Consider the following 18,763-nt stretch of genomic DNA (forward strand, 5'->3'; position numbering starts at 1 on the left):
CCCTTCCTCCAGGTTTTACTGGGATCTAATCATGCTTCTCCTTATGGTGGCCAACTTGATAATTCTCCCCGTGGGAATCACATTTTTCAAAGATCAGAACACCCCTCCCTGGATCGTGTTCAATGTCCTCTCAGACACTTTCTTCTTGGCCGACTTGATCCTGAATTTCCGCACAGGGATTGTGGTTGAGGACAACACAGAGATTATTCTGGATCCACACACTATTAAGATGAAGTATTTTAAGAGCTGGTTTCTGGTGGACTTTATTTCTTCCATCCCGGTGGACTATATATTTCTTATTGTGGACCTGGAGACAAACGTAGACACAGAAGTGTACAAGACGGCCCGGGCCTTTCGAATCGTTAGATTTACCAAAATTCTCAGCCTTCTGCGACTTCTGCGGCTCTCCCGGCTCATCCGTTATATCCATCAATGGGAGGAGGTGAGGAAGTGTCCCATACACATAGAGTGTGCCTCAGTATAGGGCTGTGCCCCAGCAGAGGTGCTAGGTGGATACTGAGCTATTCACATGCAGTGTCTGATGGTTGTCAACTAAGCAGTTGTTGTATTCTGACTGGATTTCTCTCTATTTTCGGTCAGATTTTCCACATGACCTATGACTTGGCCAGTGCCGTGGTTCGGATCTTCAATCTCATTGGGATGATGTTGCTGCTGTGCCACTGGGACGGCTGCCTGCAGTTCCTGGTTCCAATGCTGCAGGAATTTCCTGAGGATTGCTGGGTCAGCATTAACAAGATGGTGGTGAGTGATCAATCTGTTCCTCCTAATTACCAGTCAGCTGTCATATTAACGGTTAATATCCCCCTCCACCAAGAGAGTGGAAAAATGTGAGAGTCAGCCATACACAACAATGGTTTGGGCTCATCTGCCTCATACCATTCAGTTCTAAACATTTGCTGTAAACTTGTACTTGGGTGATCGCCCACCTTGCGCCATTTCTGGCTCAGCATGTTCCGAGCTGTTTCAACACACAATGTTCCCAGCAGTCTGTGCCCATCTCCGGCGGGTGACTGTCACAAAGGAAGCCCAAAAAAAATAGAGACAATCCCATTCCTTATATAATCCTGTCTATCAGAGTGTATCGGGGCGTCCTCCTATTCCTGTATAATTCTCTCCTCCATCTGGGTGTGTCAAGGCGTACTCCTCTTATTCCTGTATAATCCTCTCTATCCGGGTGTGTCGGGGCGTCCTCCTATTCCTGTATAATCCTCTCTATCCGGGTGTGTCGGGGCGTCCTCCTCCTATTCCTGTATAATCCTCTCTATCCGGGTGTTTCCTCATCCTGTTTCTGTATAATCCCCTCTATCCGGGTGTGTCGAGTCATCCTCCTATTCCTGTATAATCTTCTCTATAAGGGTGTGTCGGGGCGTCCTATTTCTGTATAATCCCCTCTTTCCGGGTGTGTCGGGGCGACCTCCTCTTATTCCTGTATAATCCCCTCTATCCGGGTGTGTCGGGGCCTTCTCCTCTTATTCCTGTATAATCCCCTCTTTCCGGGTGTGTTGGGGCGTCCTCCTTTTATTTCTGTATAATCCCATGTATTAGGCTGTGTCGGGGCGTCCTCCTCCTATTCCTGTATAATCCTCTCTATCCGGGTGTGTCGGGGCGTCCTCCTCCTATTCCTGTATAATCCTCTCTATCCGGGTGTTTCCTCATCCTGTTTCTGTATAATCCCCTCTATCCGGGTGTGTCGAGTCATCCTCCTATTCCTGTATAATCTTCTCTATAAGGGTGTGTCGGGGCGTCCTATTTCTGTATAATCCCCTCTTTCCGGGTGTGTCGGGGCGACCTCCTCTTATTCCTGTATAATCCCCTCTATCCGGGTGTGTCGGGGCCTTCTCCTCTTATTCCTGTATAATCCCCTCTTTCCGGGTGTGTTGGGGCGTCCTCCTTTTATTTCTGTATAATCCCATGTATTAGGCTGTGTCGGGGCGTCCTCCTCCTATTCCTGTATAATCCTCTCTATCCGGGTGTGTCGAGGCGTCCTCCTCCTATTTCTGTATAATACCCTCTATCTGGGTGTGTCGGGGCATCCTCCTCTTATTTCTGTATAATCCCCTTTATCCGGGTGTGTCGAGGCATCCTCCTATTCCTGTATAATCCTCTCTATCCGGGTGTGTCGAGGCGTCCTCCTCCTATTTCTGTATAATACCCTCTATCTGGGTGTGTCGAGGCGTCCTCCTCCTATTTCTGTATAATCCCCTCTATCTGGGTGTGTCGGGGCATCCTCCTCTTATTTCTGTATAATCCCCTCTATCCGGGTGTGTCGAGACATCCTTCTATTCCTGTATAATCAGATGATTTTCCTATTTCATGACGTAAAGTCATGATTTTATTAAAGACACGGAGGCGAGTATTGCTATTCTCCTTCTTTACTCCGACCAATAGCAGCAAAGAAAAAATGAACATGTGACCAAACCCCTCCCCATAGTCCTAGTATAATAGGTAACTCCTCCTGTAAAACCTCCTCTTTCTTTGTAACAAGAGTCCCAAAAGTCCCAACGAAACTGGAAACCGAAACATTCCGGACATCACGGGAAGGAACCGCCAGTCATCTGGGCGCGAACCAGGAACAAACCGGAACGAAGTTCTGACAGAATAGTCCTCGTCCCGTCCACTGCAATGATCGGCTGGAACCGAAACTGCCGACCCTCCAAAACCTCATGCAGAACAACGAATACTGCTCAACCTTCCAGTCTCAACCTAAAGGATGAAAAAATAGAGAGTGATAGGAGACGAATTGAATACAGGATATTCAATCTACATGGTTGCGCAAAACCTACTCAGGAAAAAACTCACAGAGTTAAAACATAATGCTCAAAACAAAGCAATCCATCAGACATGTAATCATAAATACTTACATAGGGAGGGAAAAATAAGGGCGGGCAATACTCGCCTCCGTGTCTTTAATAAAATCATGACTTTACGTCATGAAATAGGAAAATCATCTGATTTTATTACAAGACCCGGAGGCTCCTATTGCAAGTTCAAAGTCTAAGACACGTTATCAATGATGGAAGAAAACACATGAGGACTTGGTCTAAAATAAAACTCCCTGAACGTGGAGACACTGGACCAATCCGCCAACTTCAAAATGTCCTCAAGTCTGGCCCCAGAAACCGCCAACGAGGTAGCGGATGCCCCCCTAGCGGAATGTGCCGAAAAAAGAGAGACGTCCACGCCCGACAATTCCATGATCCACTTCATCCACCTCGCCAACGTGGGAGTAGTCACCGGAGCAAAAGGCCGAATCGTGGAAAGGAAGAGCTGTGGAAGCTCTCGAGATCTATAGGGAGAAGTGCGAACCTCATATTCCTTAAGGCACGCCACAGGACAAAGTGAAGGCGAAGCAGGAAAAGCCGGATAGGAGACCGAGCGTATGTGGGTCTTAGTCCTCCTAGAAATGTCAAACGTGACCCCTTCCGGGGTGTAGGAGCGGGCATCATGATCCAGAGCCCTGACATCGGACACCCGCTTGCAAGAAATCAAACAGAGAAGAGTAACCAGTTTCGCAGACAACTGCCTAAGGGAGAGTTCAGAATTCTGGGGCCAAGCAGACAAAAAGGAGAGGACACAAGACACGTCCCAAGTGGTGGTGAACCTTGGTCTCGGAGGTCGAGACATACGCGAGCCGCGCATCAGCCGGCAGACCAAAGGGTGTTGACCCGCAGGCGTCCCGTCAAAGCCTTGGTGAGACGCTGAGATGGCAGATCTGAACAGGTTGATGGTGCGATACGCCTTGCCCTGGTCGAAGAGGGAAGACAGGAAATGTAAAATCTCCGTCACAGGTGCTGAAATGGGATCCAAGTCCCTAGCCAAGCACCAGTCAGCCCAAAACCCCCAGGCTGATCGATAAGATCTCCTGGTTCCTGGGGCCCATGCGTTCTCCAGAAGGACTTTAGCTGTACCCGAAACTCCCGGGACCTCCCAGGGTCCCCTGAAATCCGACACGCCAGCAGGCGCAGTGTCCCGTCCAGGAGAAGAGGATGTGGCTGGCGGCGAGGGTCGCGGAGGAGAGTCGGCGACGTCGGGAGAAGGCGAGGGATCTCTACCATCATCTCCAGAAGGTGGGGGAACCATGATTGGGAGCTCCAAAACGGGACCAGCAAGGTCAGTTCCGCGACACACCGGCGCACTTGAATGAGGGTCCGCGGAATCAGTTGGAACGGCGGGAACGCATAGAGGATCCCTCTGGACCAATCTTGGAGGAAAGCATCCACGGCCTCGGCTTCCGGATCCGGGCGCCAGCTGTAAAATCGTGCCAGTTGCGTGTTCAGGCGCGAGGCAAACAGGTCGATACAGCAAGGTCCCCAAATCGACATCAAGGAGCGGAACACCGTTGGATCTAACTGCCAGTCGCTGGAATCCGAAAGATGACGAGAGCTCCAGTCCGCGTGGATGTTGTAAACGCCCGGAAGGTATTCTGCCAAGACCACCAATTCCTTGGATAGGCAATAGTCCCAGAAGTCTTTCGCCAACCGTGATAAAATGGTGGACCGAGTTCCCCCCATGCCGTTGATGTAACGTACCGCTGACACGTTGTCCATACGCAATTGAATGCAGGATCTGGCCGTGTCCCTCGTGAAGCTCTTGATTGCAAAAGAGCCCGCCAACAGTTCCAACGCATTGATGTGGAACCCCGTCTCTATTTCTGACCAGCCTCCGCCAGTCGTGATTCCCTCGCAGTGAGCCCCCCAGCCCGATAGGCTGGCGTCCGAGTCCACCACGAAATCCGGGCGCTGACCAAAAATCGCCTTGCCGTTCCAGGCATGCAAGTTGTGAATCCACCAGGACAGCTCCTCCCTGGTTTCCTCGTCCAAGGGAATCCAGTCCGCGTAGGAAGCTCCCCTCCGTAGATGAGCGATTTTCAGGCGCTGGAGAGCCCGGTAATGGAGCGGGGCTGGGAAGACCGCCTGGATGGATGATGCAAGAAGGCCTATTATCCTCGCCAGCTGACGTAACGGGATACGGGGGGACGACCTGGCTCTGAGCAGTTCTTTGCGAATCGACCGAATCTTGGCCGATGGTAAGCTGAGGGTCCCCGCTGTGGAATCCACCATGAACCCGAGGAACTCCATCTCTCGGGATGGAGAGAGACAGGACTTCTCCCGATTGAGCAGGAACCCCAGCTCTGAGAGCAGGTCCATGGTCCAGCGAAGGTGGTCTAGTAACACCGAACGGTCCTGAGCCATGATCAGGATATCGTCCAGATAAATGATGAGGCGAACTCCCCGACTGCGGAGCCAGGCCATGGCTGGACGCATCAGTTTGGTGAAACACCATGGAGCCGACGAGAGGCCGAATGGGAGGCACGTAAACCGCCAAACGCTGCCCTGCCAAGAGAAACAGAGGAGATTTCTGGACGCGTCCTCTACCGGTACCGTAAGATAAGCGTCTTTTAGGTCCAATTTGACCATCCAATCGCCCATCTGCAGTAAATCTCGCAGTAAGTGGATCCCCTCCATTTTGAAATGGCGGTAAACCACAAACGCGTTGAGAGCGCGTAAATTGATGACGGGTCTCATCTGACCCCCCTTCTTTGCAACCAGAAAGATGTTGCTGATTACCCCGTAAGGGGGTCCCGGGGCTGGTTCTACTGCCCCCTTGCGGACCAGGTCCGACAACTCTGAGTCCACCAGAACGCGGTTCTGTTCTGACAACACCACCGGGTGTGGGAGAGAAATGGACAGAGGGAAAGACGTCAGTTCTATGTGAAAACCCCTGACCGTGGATAGGACCCATTGGTCTGAGGTGATGCGGGACCAGGCCTGAGAAAAGAGACGTAGTCTGCCCCCTACATAAGCATTTAAAGAATTGAAATGGGGCAGCGGTCTTACCGTAGGGGCGTCTGGAACCGGGTTGTCCTCTATATCCCCTGGATCTCCAAGGATTTCCTCTGGATGGGAAGAAAGGCGCAGGATCCCGCCTGTGCTCCTGGAAAGCCGGTCTTTGTGAGGAGCCTCGACCCGAGCCACGGGACTGGTACTGGGCGCGGCCGGACAGACGGCCCCTGAAACTGCCGGCCCTGGTAGAGACCCTACCATGGAAAACCCTTTTCATGGAGCTTTGGGCCTTATCTAGGGCGGTGAAAGCGCCTACATAGCGGCCTAGGTCCTTGATGAAGGACTCTCCAAATAGTAGGCCTTGAGCCTCCTTTCCCGTCTCTGTCAGTGCCAGGTTTGCGAGCTTTGGTTCAATTTTGAACAAGATGGCCTTGCGCCGTTCCATGGATAGGGACGTATTCACGTTTCCCGTAATGCAAATGGCGCGCTGCACCCATTCGCGCAACTCTACTGGGTCTACCTGACCGCCCTCAGCCTTAGCTGACTCCGCCAGATCAAAAATCTTGGCTAGAGGGCCGAACACGTCCAGGAGCTTGTCCTGGCAGGAGCGCAGGGCTGACTCCAGGCCCTTACGCGGGTTCCAACCCGCTTTAGAAAGGAATTGGATCATTTTCGGATCCACAGACGGGGTATCGCAGACCTTGTTGGGGATGATCGGTCTGGGGCATTCCGCCCTGAGCTTATTGCGGGCCTCTCTGGATAGAGGGCACCGCACCCGCGCCTCCAAATATTTGGACACATGGTCCAAAGGTAGCCATTCCGCGGAACGCGGGTGATGGAGTGAGTCAGGGTTAAATAACGGGTCCCCAGAGGGGTCCACCAAATCTGCAGGAATTGCGTCTGCAAACGACCTCTGAGTACTACACCCGGGTAGCGGGTTAGATTCCATGACCCCGGAGGGATCCTGCTCTGCCTCCTCAAAGGCGTCATCAATAGCCTCCTCCTCAGAACCGACCTCAGAGTCGGAAGCCCAATCCTGTTGTGCTCTAGCACATTTCCATTCTCGCGTGCGTTCTGCCTGACGCGGACAGGCTCTCTTGCGCGAACCAAGCGCGCCAACATTGGTGGCAACATCATCACCAGTCAAGGTTGTTCTGGAGGCATGCGGCCCAGGCCCGGCTGGTTTGGAAACCGTAGCGGGCTGCGGCATACTAGAGGTAGCTGGATGGGCAGCTAGGGCCTGTGCAATGGATTGGGATATGACAGATGTCATGGATCCCATAGCTGCTGCAATGGCATTTGAAACAGACATCTGCAAAGCCTGAGCTTGATTTGCCTGCATTCTGCCCTGATCAGTGTGCCCAGAAGGGGTTAAATCGGCCAGAGGAAATTCCTCCTCTGCTGAGCCCTGATCACTAATGTGGGACCTAGGCATCTTCTGGCCCTAGTATTGCCCCAACTTCCTGATCTAGGATGAAAATCTATAATGGGATGTCCCTATGGAGTGAATGGCAGGGGGATTTGCCCCAAGCCAACAGAGAAAACAGGGACAGCGCCGGAGGGAGAGGGCAAAGTACAACCTGTCTGCATGCAGGAAACGCTGGCAATGATGTCCTGAGCGCAAGTAAACCAGAAGCGCCCGAAATCTCGCGAGATCTCGGGCGCCGCGCTCAGAAGCAGAGAGCCGGAGGCGGGAAATCCCCCGACAGGAGAGATCAAAGAAAAAACGCCGCGTCAAGCGCAGCACTGGAAATCCCCCGCTCTGAAGACAGAAACAGGCGGGGGAAGAGCCAATATGAAGGGGAGGAAGCAGTAAGTACCCGGATAGGGGTACAGGGGTGCCAGCAATATATATAATGCCTAAGAAGGGCTAAAATGAGACCCATAAAGATATAGGCAACCTGTAGGGGCAAAACCCACACCACAAATAGAGCCAGCAGGCTCCCCCAAACAAAAGGTTAAGAAACCACAAAAGCCTATAACTATATATGTATATATATATATAACCCAACACAGTATAGACACACAGTATAGTCACAGTAATGCTTTGAATGTACTTATCTCTGCGGTCAGCAGCAAAGAAAGAGGGGGTTTTACAGGAGGAGTTACCTATTATACTAGGACTATGGGGAGGGGTTTGGTCACATGTTCATTTTTTCTTTGCTGCTATTGGTCGGAGTAAAGAAGGAGAATAGCAATAGGAGCCTCCGGGTCTTGTAATAAAATCCCCTCTATCCGGGTGTGTCGAGGTGTCCTCCTATTTCTTTATAATTCCCTCCATCTGGGTGTGTCGGGGCATCCTCCTCTTATTCCTGTATAATCCCCTCTATCCGAGTGTTCCCTCCTCCTATTCCTGTATAATCCCCTCTTTCCGGGTGTGTCGGGGCGTTCTCCTCATATTCCTGTATAATCCCCTCTATCCGGGTGTGTCGGTGCGTCCTCCTATTTCTGTATAATCCCCTCTTTCCGGGTGTGTCGGGGCTTCCTCCTATTCCTGTATAATCCTTTCTATCCGGGTGTTTCCTCCTCCTATTCCTGTATAATCCCCTCTTTCCGGGTGTGTCGGGGCGTCCTCCTCTTATTCCTGTATAATCCCCTCCATTTGGGTGTGTTGAGGCGTCCTCCTCTTATTTCTGTATAATCCCCTCTATCCGGGTGTGTCAAGGTGTCCTCCTCTTATTCCTGTATAATCCCCTCCATCCGGGTGTGTTGAGGCGTTCTCCTCTTATTCCTGTATAATCCCCTCCATCTGAGTGTGTCGGGGCGGCCTCCTCTTATTTCTGTATAATCCCCTCTATCCGGGTGTTTCCTCCTCCTATTCCTGTATAATCCTCCCTATCCAGGTGTTTCCTCCTCCTATTCCTGTATAATCCCCTCTTTCCGGGTGTGTCGGGGCATCTTCCTCTTATTCCTGTATAATCCCCTCCATCCGGGTGTGTCGAGGTGTCCTCCTCTTATTCCTGTATATTCCCCTCCATCCGGGTGTGTCGGGACGTCCTCCTCTTATTCTTGTATAATCCCCTCTATCCGGATGTGTCGAGGCATCCTCCTATTCCTGTATAATCCTCTCTATCCGGGTGTGTCGAGGCGTCCTCCTCCTATTTCTGTATAATACCCTCTATCTGGGTGTGTCGGGGCATCCTCCTCTTATTTCTGTATAATCCCCTTTATCCGGGTGTGTCGAGGCATCCTCCTATTCCTGTATAATCCTCTCTATCCGGGTGTGTCGAGGCGTCCTCCTCCTATTTCTGTATAATCCCCTCTATCTGGGTGTGTCGGGGCATCCTCCTCTTATTTCTGTATAATCCCCTCTATCCGGGTGTGTCGAGGCATCCTCCTATTCCTGTATAATCCCCTCTATCCGGGTGTGTCGAGGTGTCCTCCTATTTCTTTATAATTCCCTCCATCTGGGTGTGTCGGGGCATCCTCCTCTTATTCCTGTATAATCCCCTCTATCCGGGTGTTCCCTCCTCCTATTCCTGTATAATCCCCTCTTTCCGGGTGTGTCGGGGCGTTCTCCTCATATTCCTGTATAATCCCCTCTATCCGGGTGTGTCGGGGCGTCCTCCTATTTCTGTATAATCCCCTCTTTCCGGGTGTGTCGGGGCTTCCTCCTATTCCTGTATAATCCTTTCTATCCGGGTGTTTCCTCCTCCTATTCCTGTATAATCCCCTCTTTCCGGGTGTGTCGGGGCGTCCTCCTCTTATTCCTGTATAATCCCCTCCATTTGGGTGTGTTGAGGCGTCCTCCTCTTATTTCTGTATAATCCCCTCTATCCAGGTGTGTCAAGGTGTCCTCCTCTTATTCCTGTATAATCCCCTCCATCCGGGTGTGTTGAGGCGTTCTCCTCTTATTCCTGTATAATCCCCTGCATCTGAGTGTGTCGGGGCGGCCTCCTCTTATTTCTGTATAATCCCCTCTATCCGGGTGTTTCCTCCTCCTATTCCTGTATAATCCTCCGTATCCAGGTGTTTCCTCCTCCTATTCCTGTATAATCCCCTCTTTCCGGGTGTGTCGGGGCATCCTCCTCTTATTCCTGTATATTCCCCTCCATCCGGATGTGTCAAGTCATCCTCCTATTCCTGTATAAACCTCTCTATCCGGGTGTTTCCTCCTCCTATTCCTGTATATTCCTCTCTATTTAGGTGTTTCCTCCACCTATTCCTGTATAATCCCCTCTATCCGGGTGTCCGGGGCATCTCCTCATATTCTTGTATAATCCCCTCTATCTGGGTGTGTCGAGGCGTCCTCTTATTTCTGTATAATCCCCTCTATCCGGGTGTTTCCTCCTCCTATTCCTGTATAATCCTCCCTATCCAGGTGTTTCCTCCTCCTATTCCTGTATAATCCCCTCTTTCCGGGTGTGTCGGGGCGTCCTCCTCTTATTCCTGTATATTCCCCTCCATCCGGGTGTGTCAAGGAGTCCTCCTCCTATTCCTGTATAATCCCCTCCATCCGGGTGTGTCGGTGTCCTCCTCTTATTCCTGTAGAATCCCCTCTTTCCGGGTGTGTCGGGGCGTACTCCTCTTATTCCTGTATAATCCCCTCCATCCTGGTTGTGTCGAGGCATCCCCCTCTTATTCCTGTAGAATCCTCTCTATCCGGGTGTTTCCTCCTCCTATTCCTGTATAATCCCCTCCATCCGGGTGTGTCGAGGTGTCCTCCTCTTATTCCTGTAGAATCCCCTCTTTCCGGGTGTGTCGGGGCGTACTCCTCTTATTCCTGTATAATCCCCTCCATCCTGGTGTGTCGAGGCATCCTCCTCTTATTCCTGTAGAATCCTCTCTATCCGGGTGTTTCCTCCTCCTATTCCTGTATAATCCTCTCTATTTAGGTGTTCCCTCCTCCTATTCCTGTATAATCTCCTCTATCCGGGTGTCCGGGGCATCTCCTCATATTCCTGTATAATCCCCTCTATCTGGGTGTGTCGAGGTGTCCTCCTATTTCTGTAAATTCCCCTCTTTCCGGGTGTGTCGGGGCGTCCTCCTCATATTCCTGTATAATACTCTCTATCCTGGTGTTTCCTCCTCCTATTCCTGTATAATCCCCTCTTTCCGGGTGTGTCGGGGCGTCCTCCTCTTATTCCTGTATATTCCCCTCCATCCGGGTGTGTCGAGGAGTCCTCCTCCTATTCCTGTATAATCCCCTCCATCCGGGTGTGTCGAAGTGTCCTCCTCTTATTCCTGTAGAATCCCCTCTTTCCGGGTGTGTCGGGGCGTACTCCTCTTATTCCTGTATAATCCTCTCTATTTAGGTGTTCCCTCCTCCTATTCCTGTATAATCTCCTCTATCCGGGTGTCCGGGGCATCTCCTCATATTCCTGTATAATCCCCTCTATCTGGGTGTGTCGAGGCGTCCTCCTATTTCTGTAAATTCCCCTCTTTCCGGGTGTGTCGGGGCGTCCTCCTCATATTCCTGTATAATACTCTCTATCCGGGTGTTTCCTCCTCCTATTCCTGTATAATCCCCTCTTTCCGGGTGTGTCGGGGCGTACTCCTCTTATTCCTGTATAATCCCCTCCATCCTGGTGTGTCGAGGCATCCTCCTCTTATTCCTGTAGAATCCTCTCTATCCGGGTGTTTCCTCCTCCTATTCCTGTATAATCCTCTCTATTTAGGTGTTCCCTCCTCCTATTCCTGTATAATCTCCTCTATCCGGGTGTCCGGGGCATCTCCTCATATTCCTGTATAATCCCCTCTATCTGGGTGTGTCGAGGCGTCCTCCTATTTCTGTAAATTCCCCTCTTTCCGGGTGTGTCGGGGCGTCCTCCTCATATTCCTGTATAATACTCTCTATCCGGGTGTTTCCTCCTCCTATTCCTGTATAATCCCCTCTTTCCGGGTGTGTCGGGGCGTCCTCCTCTTATTCCTGTATAATCCCCTCCATCCTGGTGTGTCGAGGCATCCTCCTCTTATTCCTGTATAATCCCCTCTATCCGGGTGTGTCGAGTCATCCTCCTATTCCTGTATAATCAGATGATTTTCCTATTTCATGACGTAAAGTCATGATTTTATTAAAGACACGGAGGCGAGTATTGCTATTCTCCTTCTTTACTCTGACCAATAGCAGCAAAGAAAATAGAAAAATATTGAAACATGTGATCAGCCCCTCCCCATAGTCCCCCTATAACAGGCCACACCGCCTGCAAAACCTCCTCTTTCTTTGTAAATCCAAACCGAAAAGTCCAACTGAACCGCCAACCAGGAACCGGAACAGCCTGGGAACAAAAAACCGCCATCCATCCGGAAGCGAACTGGAACAACAGGAACAACGCTGAAGAATCTCCTGAAGCTGTCCACATCACACGATCGGCTGGAACCGAACTGCCGACCCTCCGAACCAAGACGTAGACCACAGGATACCGCCTAGTAGGCCGATCTCAACCTGAAAAAAGGCGAAAAACAGAACCATGATAGAAGCAAATTGGGACATTGTATCCACAAACAAATGGTTGCGACAAACCTACTCAGGAAAAACTCATAGAGTTAAAGCAATATGCAAATGTCACACAGTCAAAATCATTCCTAGTTTAAAACCCAAAATAGGGAGGGAAAAAACATAGGGTGGGCAATACTCGCCTCCGTGTCTTTAATAAAATCATGACTTTACGTCATGAAATAGGAAAATCATCTGATTTTATTACAAGACCCGGAGGCTTGTATTGCAAGTTCAAAGTTAAGATAAATTCTCAATAATAGATGAGAAAACGTGTGAACCTGGCCGAAAATAAAATTCCCTAAACGTGGATACTCTGGACCAGTCCGCCAATTTCAAAATGTCCTCCAGTCTGGCGCCAGAAACCGCCAAAGAGGTAGCAGATGCCCCCCTAGCGGAATGCGCCGAAAAAATAGAAGTGTCTACGCCCGCAAGTTCCATGATCCACTTCATCCACCTAGCCAGCGTGGGAGTGGTCACTGGGGCAAAAGGAAAAGCTGTGGAAACTCTCGTGACCAATGAAGAGAAGTGCGAGCTTCATATTCCTTGAGGCACGCTACTGGACAAAGTGAAGGCGAAGCCGGGAAAGCAGGATAAGCGACCGAACGTATGTGGGTCTTAGTCCTCCTAGAGATGTCAAAGGAGACCCCCTCTGGAGTGTACGAGCGGGCATCATAGTCCAAAGCCCGGACGTCTGAAACCCGTTTGCAGGAAATCAGACAAAAAAGAGTGACGAGCTTCGCCGACAGTTGCCGTAGGGAAAGGTCCGCATTCTGAGGCCAAGAAGATAAAAAGGAAAGGACACAAGACACATCCCAAGTGGCAGAAAATCTAGGCCTAGGAGGACGAGACATCCGAGAACCGCGCAGGAGACGACATACTAAAGGATGTTGCCCCGCCGGAGTGCCATCAAAACCTTGATGAGAGGCAGAGATAGCCGATCTGAACAGGCTGATTGTGCGATAAGCCTTGCCCTGGTCAAATAAAGAAGATAGGAAATGTAAGATCTCCGTCACAGGTGCCGATACGGGATCCAAGTCCCTAGCCACGCACCAGCGAGCCCAAGATCCCCAGGCTGATCTGTAAGATCTTCTGGTGCCTGGGGCCCATGCATTTTCCAAAAGGACTCTAGCTGTTCCCGAAACTCCTGGGACCTCCCAGGGTCCCCTGAAATCCGACATGCCAGCAGGCGCAGGGATCCGTCTAAGAGAAGAGGATGTAGTTGGTGATTCGGACCTCGGAGGAGAGTCTGAGATGTCGGGAGCAGGTACGGGATCTCTATCATCATCTCCAGAAGGTGGGGAAACCACAACTGGGAGTTCCAAAACAGGACCAGCAGCACCAGATCCGCCGAATAACGTCGTACTTGAATCGGGGTCCTGGGAATCAGCTGGAATGGAGGAAACGCGTAGAGCAGATCTCTGGACCAATCCTGCAGGAACGCATCCACCGCCTCGGCTTCCGGGTCCGGGCACCAGCTGTAAAAGCGTTGTAGTTGCGAGTTCAGACGGGAAGCAAACAGGTCGATGCAGAAAGGACACCAAACTGACATTAAGGAACGGAACACCGCTGGATCTAACTGCCAGTCGCTGGAATCGGAAAGATACCGAGAACTCCAATCCGCATGAATGTTCTGGACGCCTGGAAGATATTCCGCCAAAACAATCAACTCCTTGTCTAGGCAGTAGTCCCAGAAATCCTTCGCCAAACGAGACAAGATGGTGGAACGGGTTCCGCCCATGCCGTTGATGTACCTCACCGCTGACACATTGTCCATGCGTAGTTGGATGCAGGATCTGGCCGTGTCTCTTGTGAAGCTCTTGATCGCGAATGATCCAGCCAACAGTTCCAGTGCATTGATATGGAATCCTGCCTCGGCCTCTGACCAACCGCCTCCAGTTGTGATCCCCTCGCAGTGAGCTCCCCAGCCCGACAGGCTGGCATCCGAATCCACCACGAAATCCGGACGATGGCCGAAGATAGCCTTGCCGTTCCAAGCTTGCAAATTGTGGATCCACCAGGATAGCTCCTCCTTGGTCTCCTCATCCAGAGAGATCCAATCTGCATAGGACACTCCCGCCCGTAGGTGGGAAATTTTCAGGCGCTGAAGAGCCCGATAGTGGAGCGGGGCCGGGAAAACCGCCTGGATAGATGAGGCCAGCAGACCTATGATCCTGGCTAGTTGGCGCAAAGGAATCTGGGAAGATGACCTGGCTTTGCACAATTCCTTCCGTATTGATCGAACCTTGGCCGGAGGTAGGCTGAGTGTTCCTGCCGTGGAATCCACCAGAAACCCCAAGAACTCCATCTCGCGAGACGGGGTGAGGCAGGATTTCTCCTGATTGATGAGGAAACCCAGATCCGACAGAAGATCCATGGTCCAACGAAGATGATTCAGCAGTACCGATCGATTCTGGGCCATGATCAGAATGTCGTCCAGATATACGATGAGGCGAACTCCTCGACTGCGTAACCATGCCATAGCCGGGCGCATCAGCTGAAGAGAGGCTGAATGGGAGGCATGTGAACCGCCAAATCCTGTCCTGCCAAGAGAAACAGAGAAGGTTCCTGGACGCGTCCTCTACTGGGACAGTAAGATAAGCGTCCTTCAAGTCCAACTTGACCATCCAATCGCCCATCTGTAGAAGGTCCCGAAGGAGATGGATGCCCTCCATCTTGAAATGGCGGTATCTGACAAACGCGTTGAGGGCGCGTAAATTGATAACAGGCCGAAGTTGGCCCCCCTTCTTTGCCACTAGAAATATATTGCTGATTACCACGTAAGGGGACACAGGAGCCGGTTCTATGGCTCCTTTGCGTACAAGATCTGACAGTTCTGAGTCGACCAGTATGCGGCTTTCCGTTGACAGCACCACAGGGTGTGGAGGTGGGATGGACAGTGGGGAAGACGTCAGCTCGATGTGGAAACCCCTGACCGTGTAAAGGACCCATTGGTCTGAGGTAATACGGGACCAGGCTGGAGAAAAAAGACGTAGTCTGCCCCCTACATAAGCATTTAAAGAACTGAAATGAGTTGGTAGACTCACCGTAGGGACGTCTGGAATTAGGATTTCCTCTGTATCCTCTTGGACGCCAGGAACTTCCTCGTGAAGGGAAGAAAGATGACGGCTCCCGTCTATGCTCCTGGAAGGTAGATCTCTGAGAGAAGGAGCCTCTGCCCGAACCACGGGACTGAAACTGGGCACGGCCGGACAGGCGGCCCCTAAAGCTGCCGGCCCTGGTAGAGACCCTACCATGGAAAACTCTCTTCATAGAGCTTTGGGCCTTGTCTAGGGCAGTGAAAGCCCCCACAAACCTCCCTAGGTCCTTAATGAAAGGTTCTCCAAATAATAGGCCCTGGGCCTCCTTACCGGCCTCCGTAAGAGCTAGGTTGGATAATTTGGGTTCGATTTTGAAAAGAATGGCTTTCCGCCTTTCTATAGCCAGGGACGTATTTACGTTCCCTGCTATGCAAATGGCACGTTGTACCCATTCGCGTAATTCCACAGGGTCAACCTGTTTATTCTCTGCTTTTGCTACCTCCGCCAGGTCAAAAAGTTTAGCTAGCGGCCCAAAGATGTCAAGGAGCTTATCCTGACAGGACCTTAACGCCGACTCCAGACCCCTACGCGGGTTCCAGCCGGATTTTGCGAGGAACTGCGTCATTTTGGGGTTGACAGCAGGAGTCTCGCATACCCTGTTAGGGATGACAGGTCTGGGGCATTCCGCCCTAAGCTTATTGCGAGCCTCTTTGGAAAGAGGGCAGTGCACTCTAGCCTCCAAATATTTGGAAACGTGCTCCAACGGTAACCAACAGGGGTGGTGGAGCGAGTCTGGGTCGAACAAGGGTTCCCCAGAGGGGTCCGTTAAAGATGCAGGCATACCTTCTCCTCTGCCTCCTCAAAGGCGTCATCCATAGCCTCCTCCTCGGATTCGACCTCAGAGCCGGATTCCAATTCCTGTAGTGCTCTAGCACTTTTCCAATTGCACGTGCGTTCTGCCTGACGCGTACAGGCTCTCTTGCGCGGACCAAGCGCGCCAACATTGGTGGAAACATCATCACCCTTATTATTTCTTTTTCTGGAGGCAGAAATCCCTGGCCCGGTGGGTGAGGACACCATGGCGGGCTGCAGGGTTTGGGAGGTAGCCGGATGGGCAGCAAGGGCCTGAGCAATAGTTTGGGATATGACCGAAGTCATAGATCCCATGGCTGCAGCTATGGCGCTAGATATTGACGCCTGAAAATCAGTACCATGATCACCTATTCCTGTATAATCCTCTCTATCCGGGTGTTTCCTCCTCCTATTCCTGTATAATCCTCTCTATCCGGGTGTTTCCTCCTCCTATTCCTGTATAATCCTCTCTAATCAGGTGTTTCCTCCACATATTCCTGTATAATCCCCTCTTTCCGGGTGTGTCGGGGCATCCTCCTCTTATTCCTGTATATTCCCCTCCATCCGGGTGTGTCGAGGCGTCCTCCTCCTATTACTGTATAATCCCCTCCATCCGGGTGTTTCCTCCTCCTTATTCCTGTATAATCCCCTCTATCCGGGTGTTTCCTCCTCCTTATTCCTGTATAATCCCCTCTATCCGGGTGTTTCCTCCTCCTTATTCCTGTATAATCCCCTCTATCCGGGTGTTTCCTCCTCCTTATTCCTGTATAATCCCCTCTATCCGGGTGTTTCCTCCTCCTTATTCCTGTATAATCCCCTCTATCCGGGTGTTTCCTCCTCCTTATTCCTGTATAATCCCCTCTATCCGGGTGTTTCCTCCTCCTTATTCCTGTATAATCCCCTCTATCCGGGTGTTTCCTCCACCTATTCCTGTATAATCCTCTCTATCCGGGTGTGTCAGGGCATCTCCTCATATTTCTGTATAATCCCCTCTTTCCGGGTGTGTCGGGGCGTCCGCCTCCTTATTGCTGTATAATCCTCTCTATCCGGGTGTTTCCTTCTCCTATTCCTGTATAATCCCCTCTATCCGGGTGTTTCCTCCTCCTTATTCCTGTATAATTCCCTCTATCCGGGTGTTTCCTCCACCTATTCCTGTATAATCCCCTCTATCCGGGTGTTTCCTCCTCCTTATTCCTGTATAATCCCCTCTATCCGGGTGTTTCCGCCTCCTTATTCCTGTATAATCCCCTCTATCCGGGTGTTTCCTCCTCCTTATTCCTGTATAATCCCCTCTATCCGGGTGTTTCCTCCTCCTTATTCCTGTATAATCCTCTCTATCCGGGTGTTTCCTCCTCCTTATTCCTGTATAATCCCCTCTATCCGGGTGTTTCCTCCACCTATTCCTGTATAATCCTCTCTATCCGGGTGTGTCAGGGCATCTCCTCATATTTCTGTATAATCCCCTCTTTCCGGGTGTGTCGGGGCGTCCGCCTCCTTATTCCTGTATAATCCTCTCTATCCGGGTGTTTCCTTCTCCTATTCCTGTATAATCCCCTCTATCCGGGTGTTTCCTCCACCTATTCATGTATAATCCCCTCTTTCCGGGTGTGTCGGGGCGTCCGCCCCCTTATTCCTGTATAATCCCCTCTATCCGGGTGTTTCCTCCACCTATTCATGTATAATCCCCTCTTTCCGGGTGTGTCGGGGCGTCCGCCTCCTTATTCCTGTATAATCCCCTCTATCCGTGTGTTTGCTCCACCTATTCCTGTATAATCCCCTCTTTCCGGGTGTGTTGGGGCGTCCGCCTCCTTATTCCTGTATAATCCTCTCTATCCGGGTGTTTCCTTCTCCTATTCCTGTATAATCCTCTCTATCCAGGTGTTTCCTCCACCTATTCCAGTATAATCCCCTCTTTCCGGGTGTGTCGGGGCATCCTCCTCTTATTCCTGTATAATCCCCTCTTTCCGGGTGTGTCGGGGCGTCCACCTCCTTAATCCTGTATAATCCCCTCTATCCGGGTGTTTCCTCCACCTATTCATGTATAATCCCCTCTTTCCGGGTGTGTCGGGGCGTCCGCCCCCTTATTCCTGTATAATCCCCTCTATCCGTGTGTTTGCTCCACCTATTCCTGTATAATCCCCTCTTTCCGGGTGTGTTGGAGCATCCGCCTCCTTATTCCTGTATAATCCTCTCTATCCGGGTGTTTCCTTCTCCTATTCCTGTATAATCCTCTCTATCCAGGTGTTTCCTCCACCTATTCCTGTATAATCCCCTCTTTCCGGGTGTGTCGGGGCATCCTCCTCTTATTCCTGTATAATCCCCTCTTTCCGGGTGTGTCGGGGCGTCCACCTCCTTAATCCTGTATAATCCCCTCTATCCGGGTGTTTCCTCCACCTATTCCTGTATAATCCCCTCTTTCCGGGTGTGTTGGGGCGTCCGCCTCCTTATTCCTGTATAATCCCCTCTATCCGGATGTTTCCTCCACCTATTCCTGTATAATCCCCTCTTTCCGGGTGTGTTGGGGCGTCCGCCTCCTTATTCCTGTATAATCCCCTCTATCCGGGTGTTTCCTTCTCCTATTCCTGTATAATCCTCTCTATCCAGGTGTTTCCTCCACCTATTCCTGTATA

The 18,763-nt window shown here is 51.2% G+C and overlaps 1 protein-coding gene across 1 annotated transcript in view; it reads left to right on the forward strand.

Annotated features, from left to right (window-relative positions):
- Positions 1–18,763, forward strand: part of HCN3 (hyperpolarization activated cyclic nucleotide gated potassium channel 3) — a 39,553-nt gene that overhangs the window by 12,320 nt on the left and 8,470 nt on the right. Inside the window, exons 2-3 of the mRNA XM_040411579.1 lie at positions 13–442; positions 601–762. Coding sequence (XP_040267513.1) covers positions 13–442; positions 601–762 — 592 coding nt within the window. The remainder of the gene's footprint in view (positions 1–12; positions 443–600; positions 763–18,763) is intronic.

The sequence above is a fragment of the Bufo bufo genome, chromosome 11, assembly GCF_905171765.1.
Source record: "Bufo bufo chromosome 11, aBufBuf1.1, whole genome shotgun sequence".
NCBI lineage: Eukaryota > Metazoa > Chordata > Amphibia > Anura > Bufonidae > Bufo > Bufo bufo.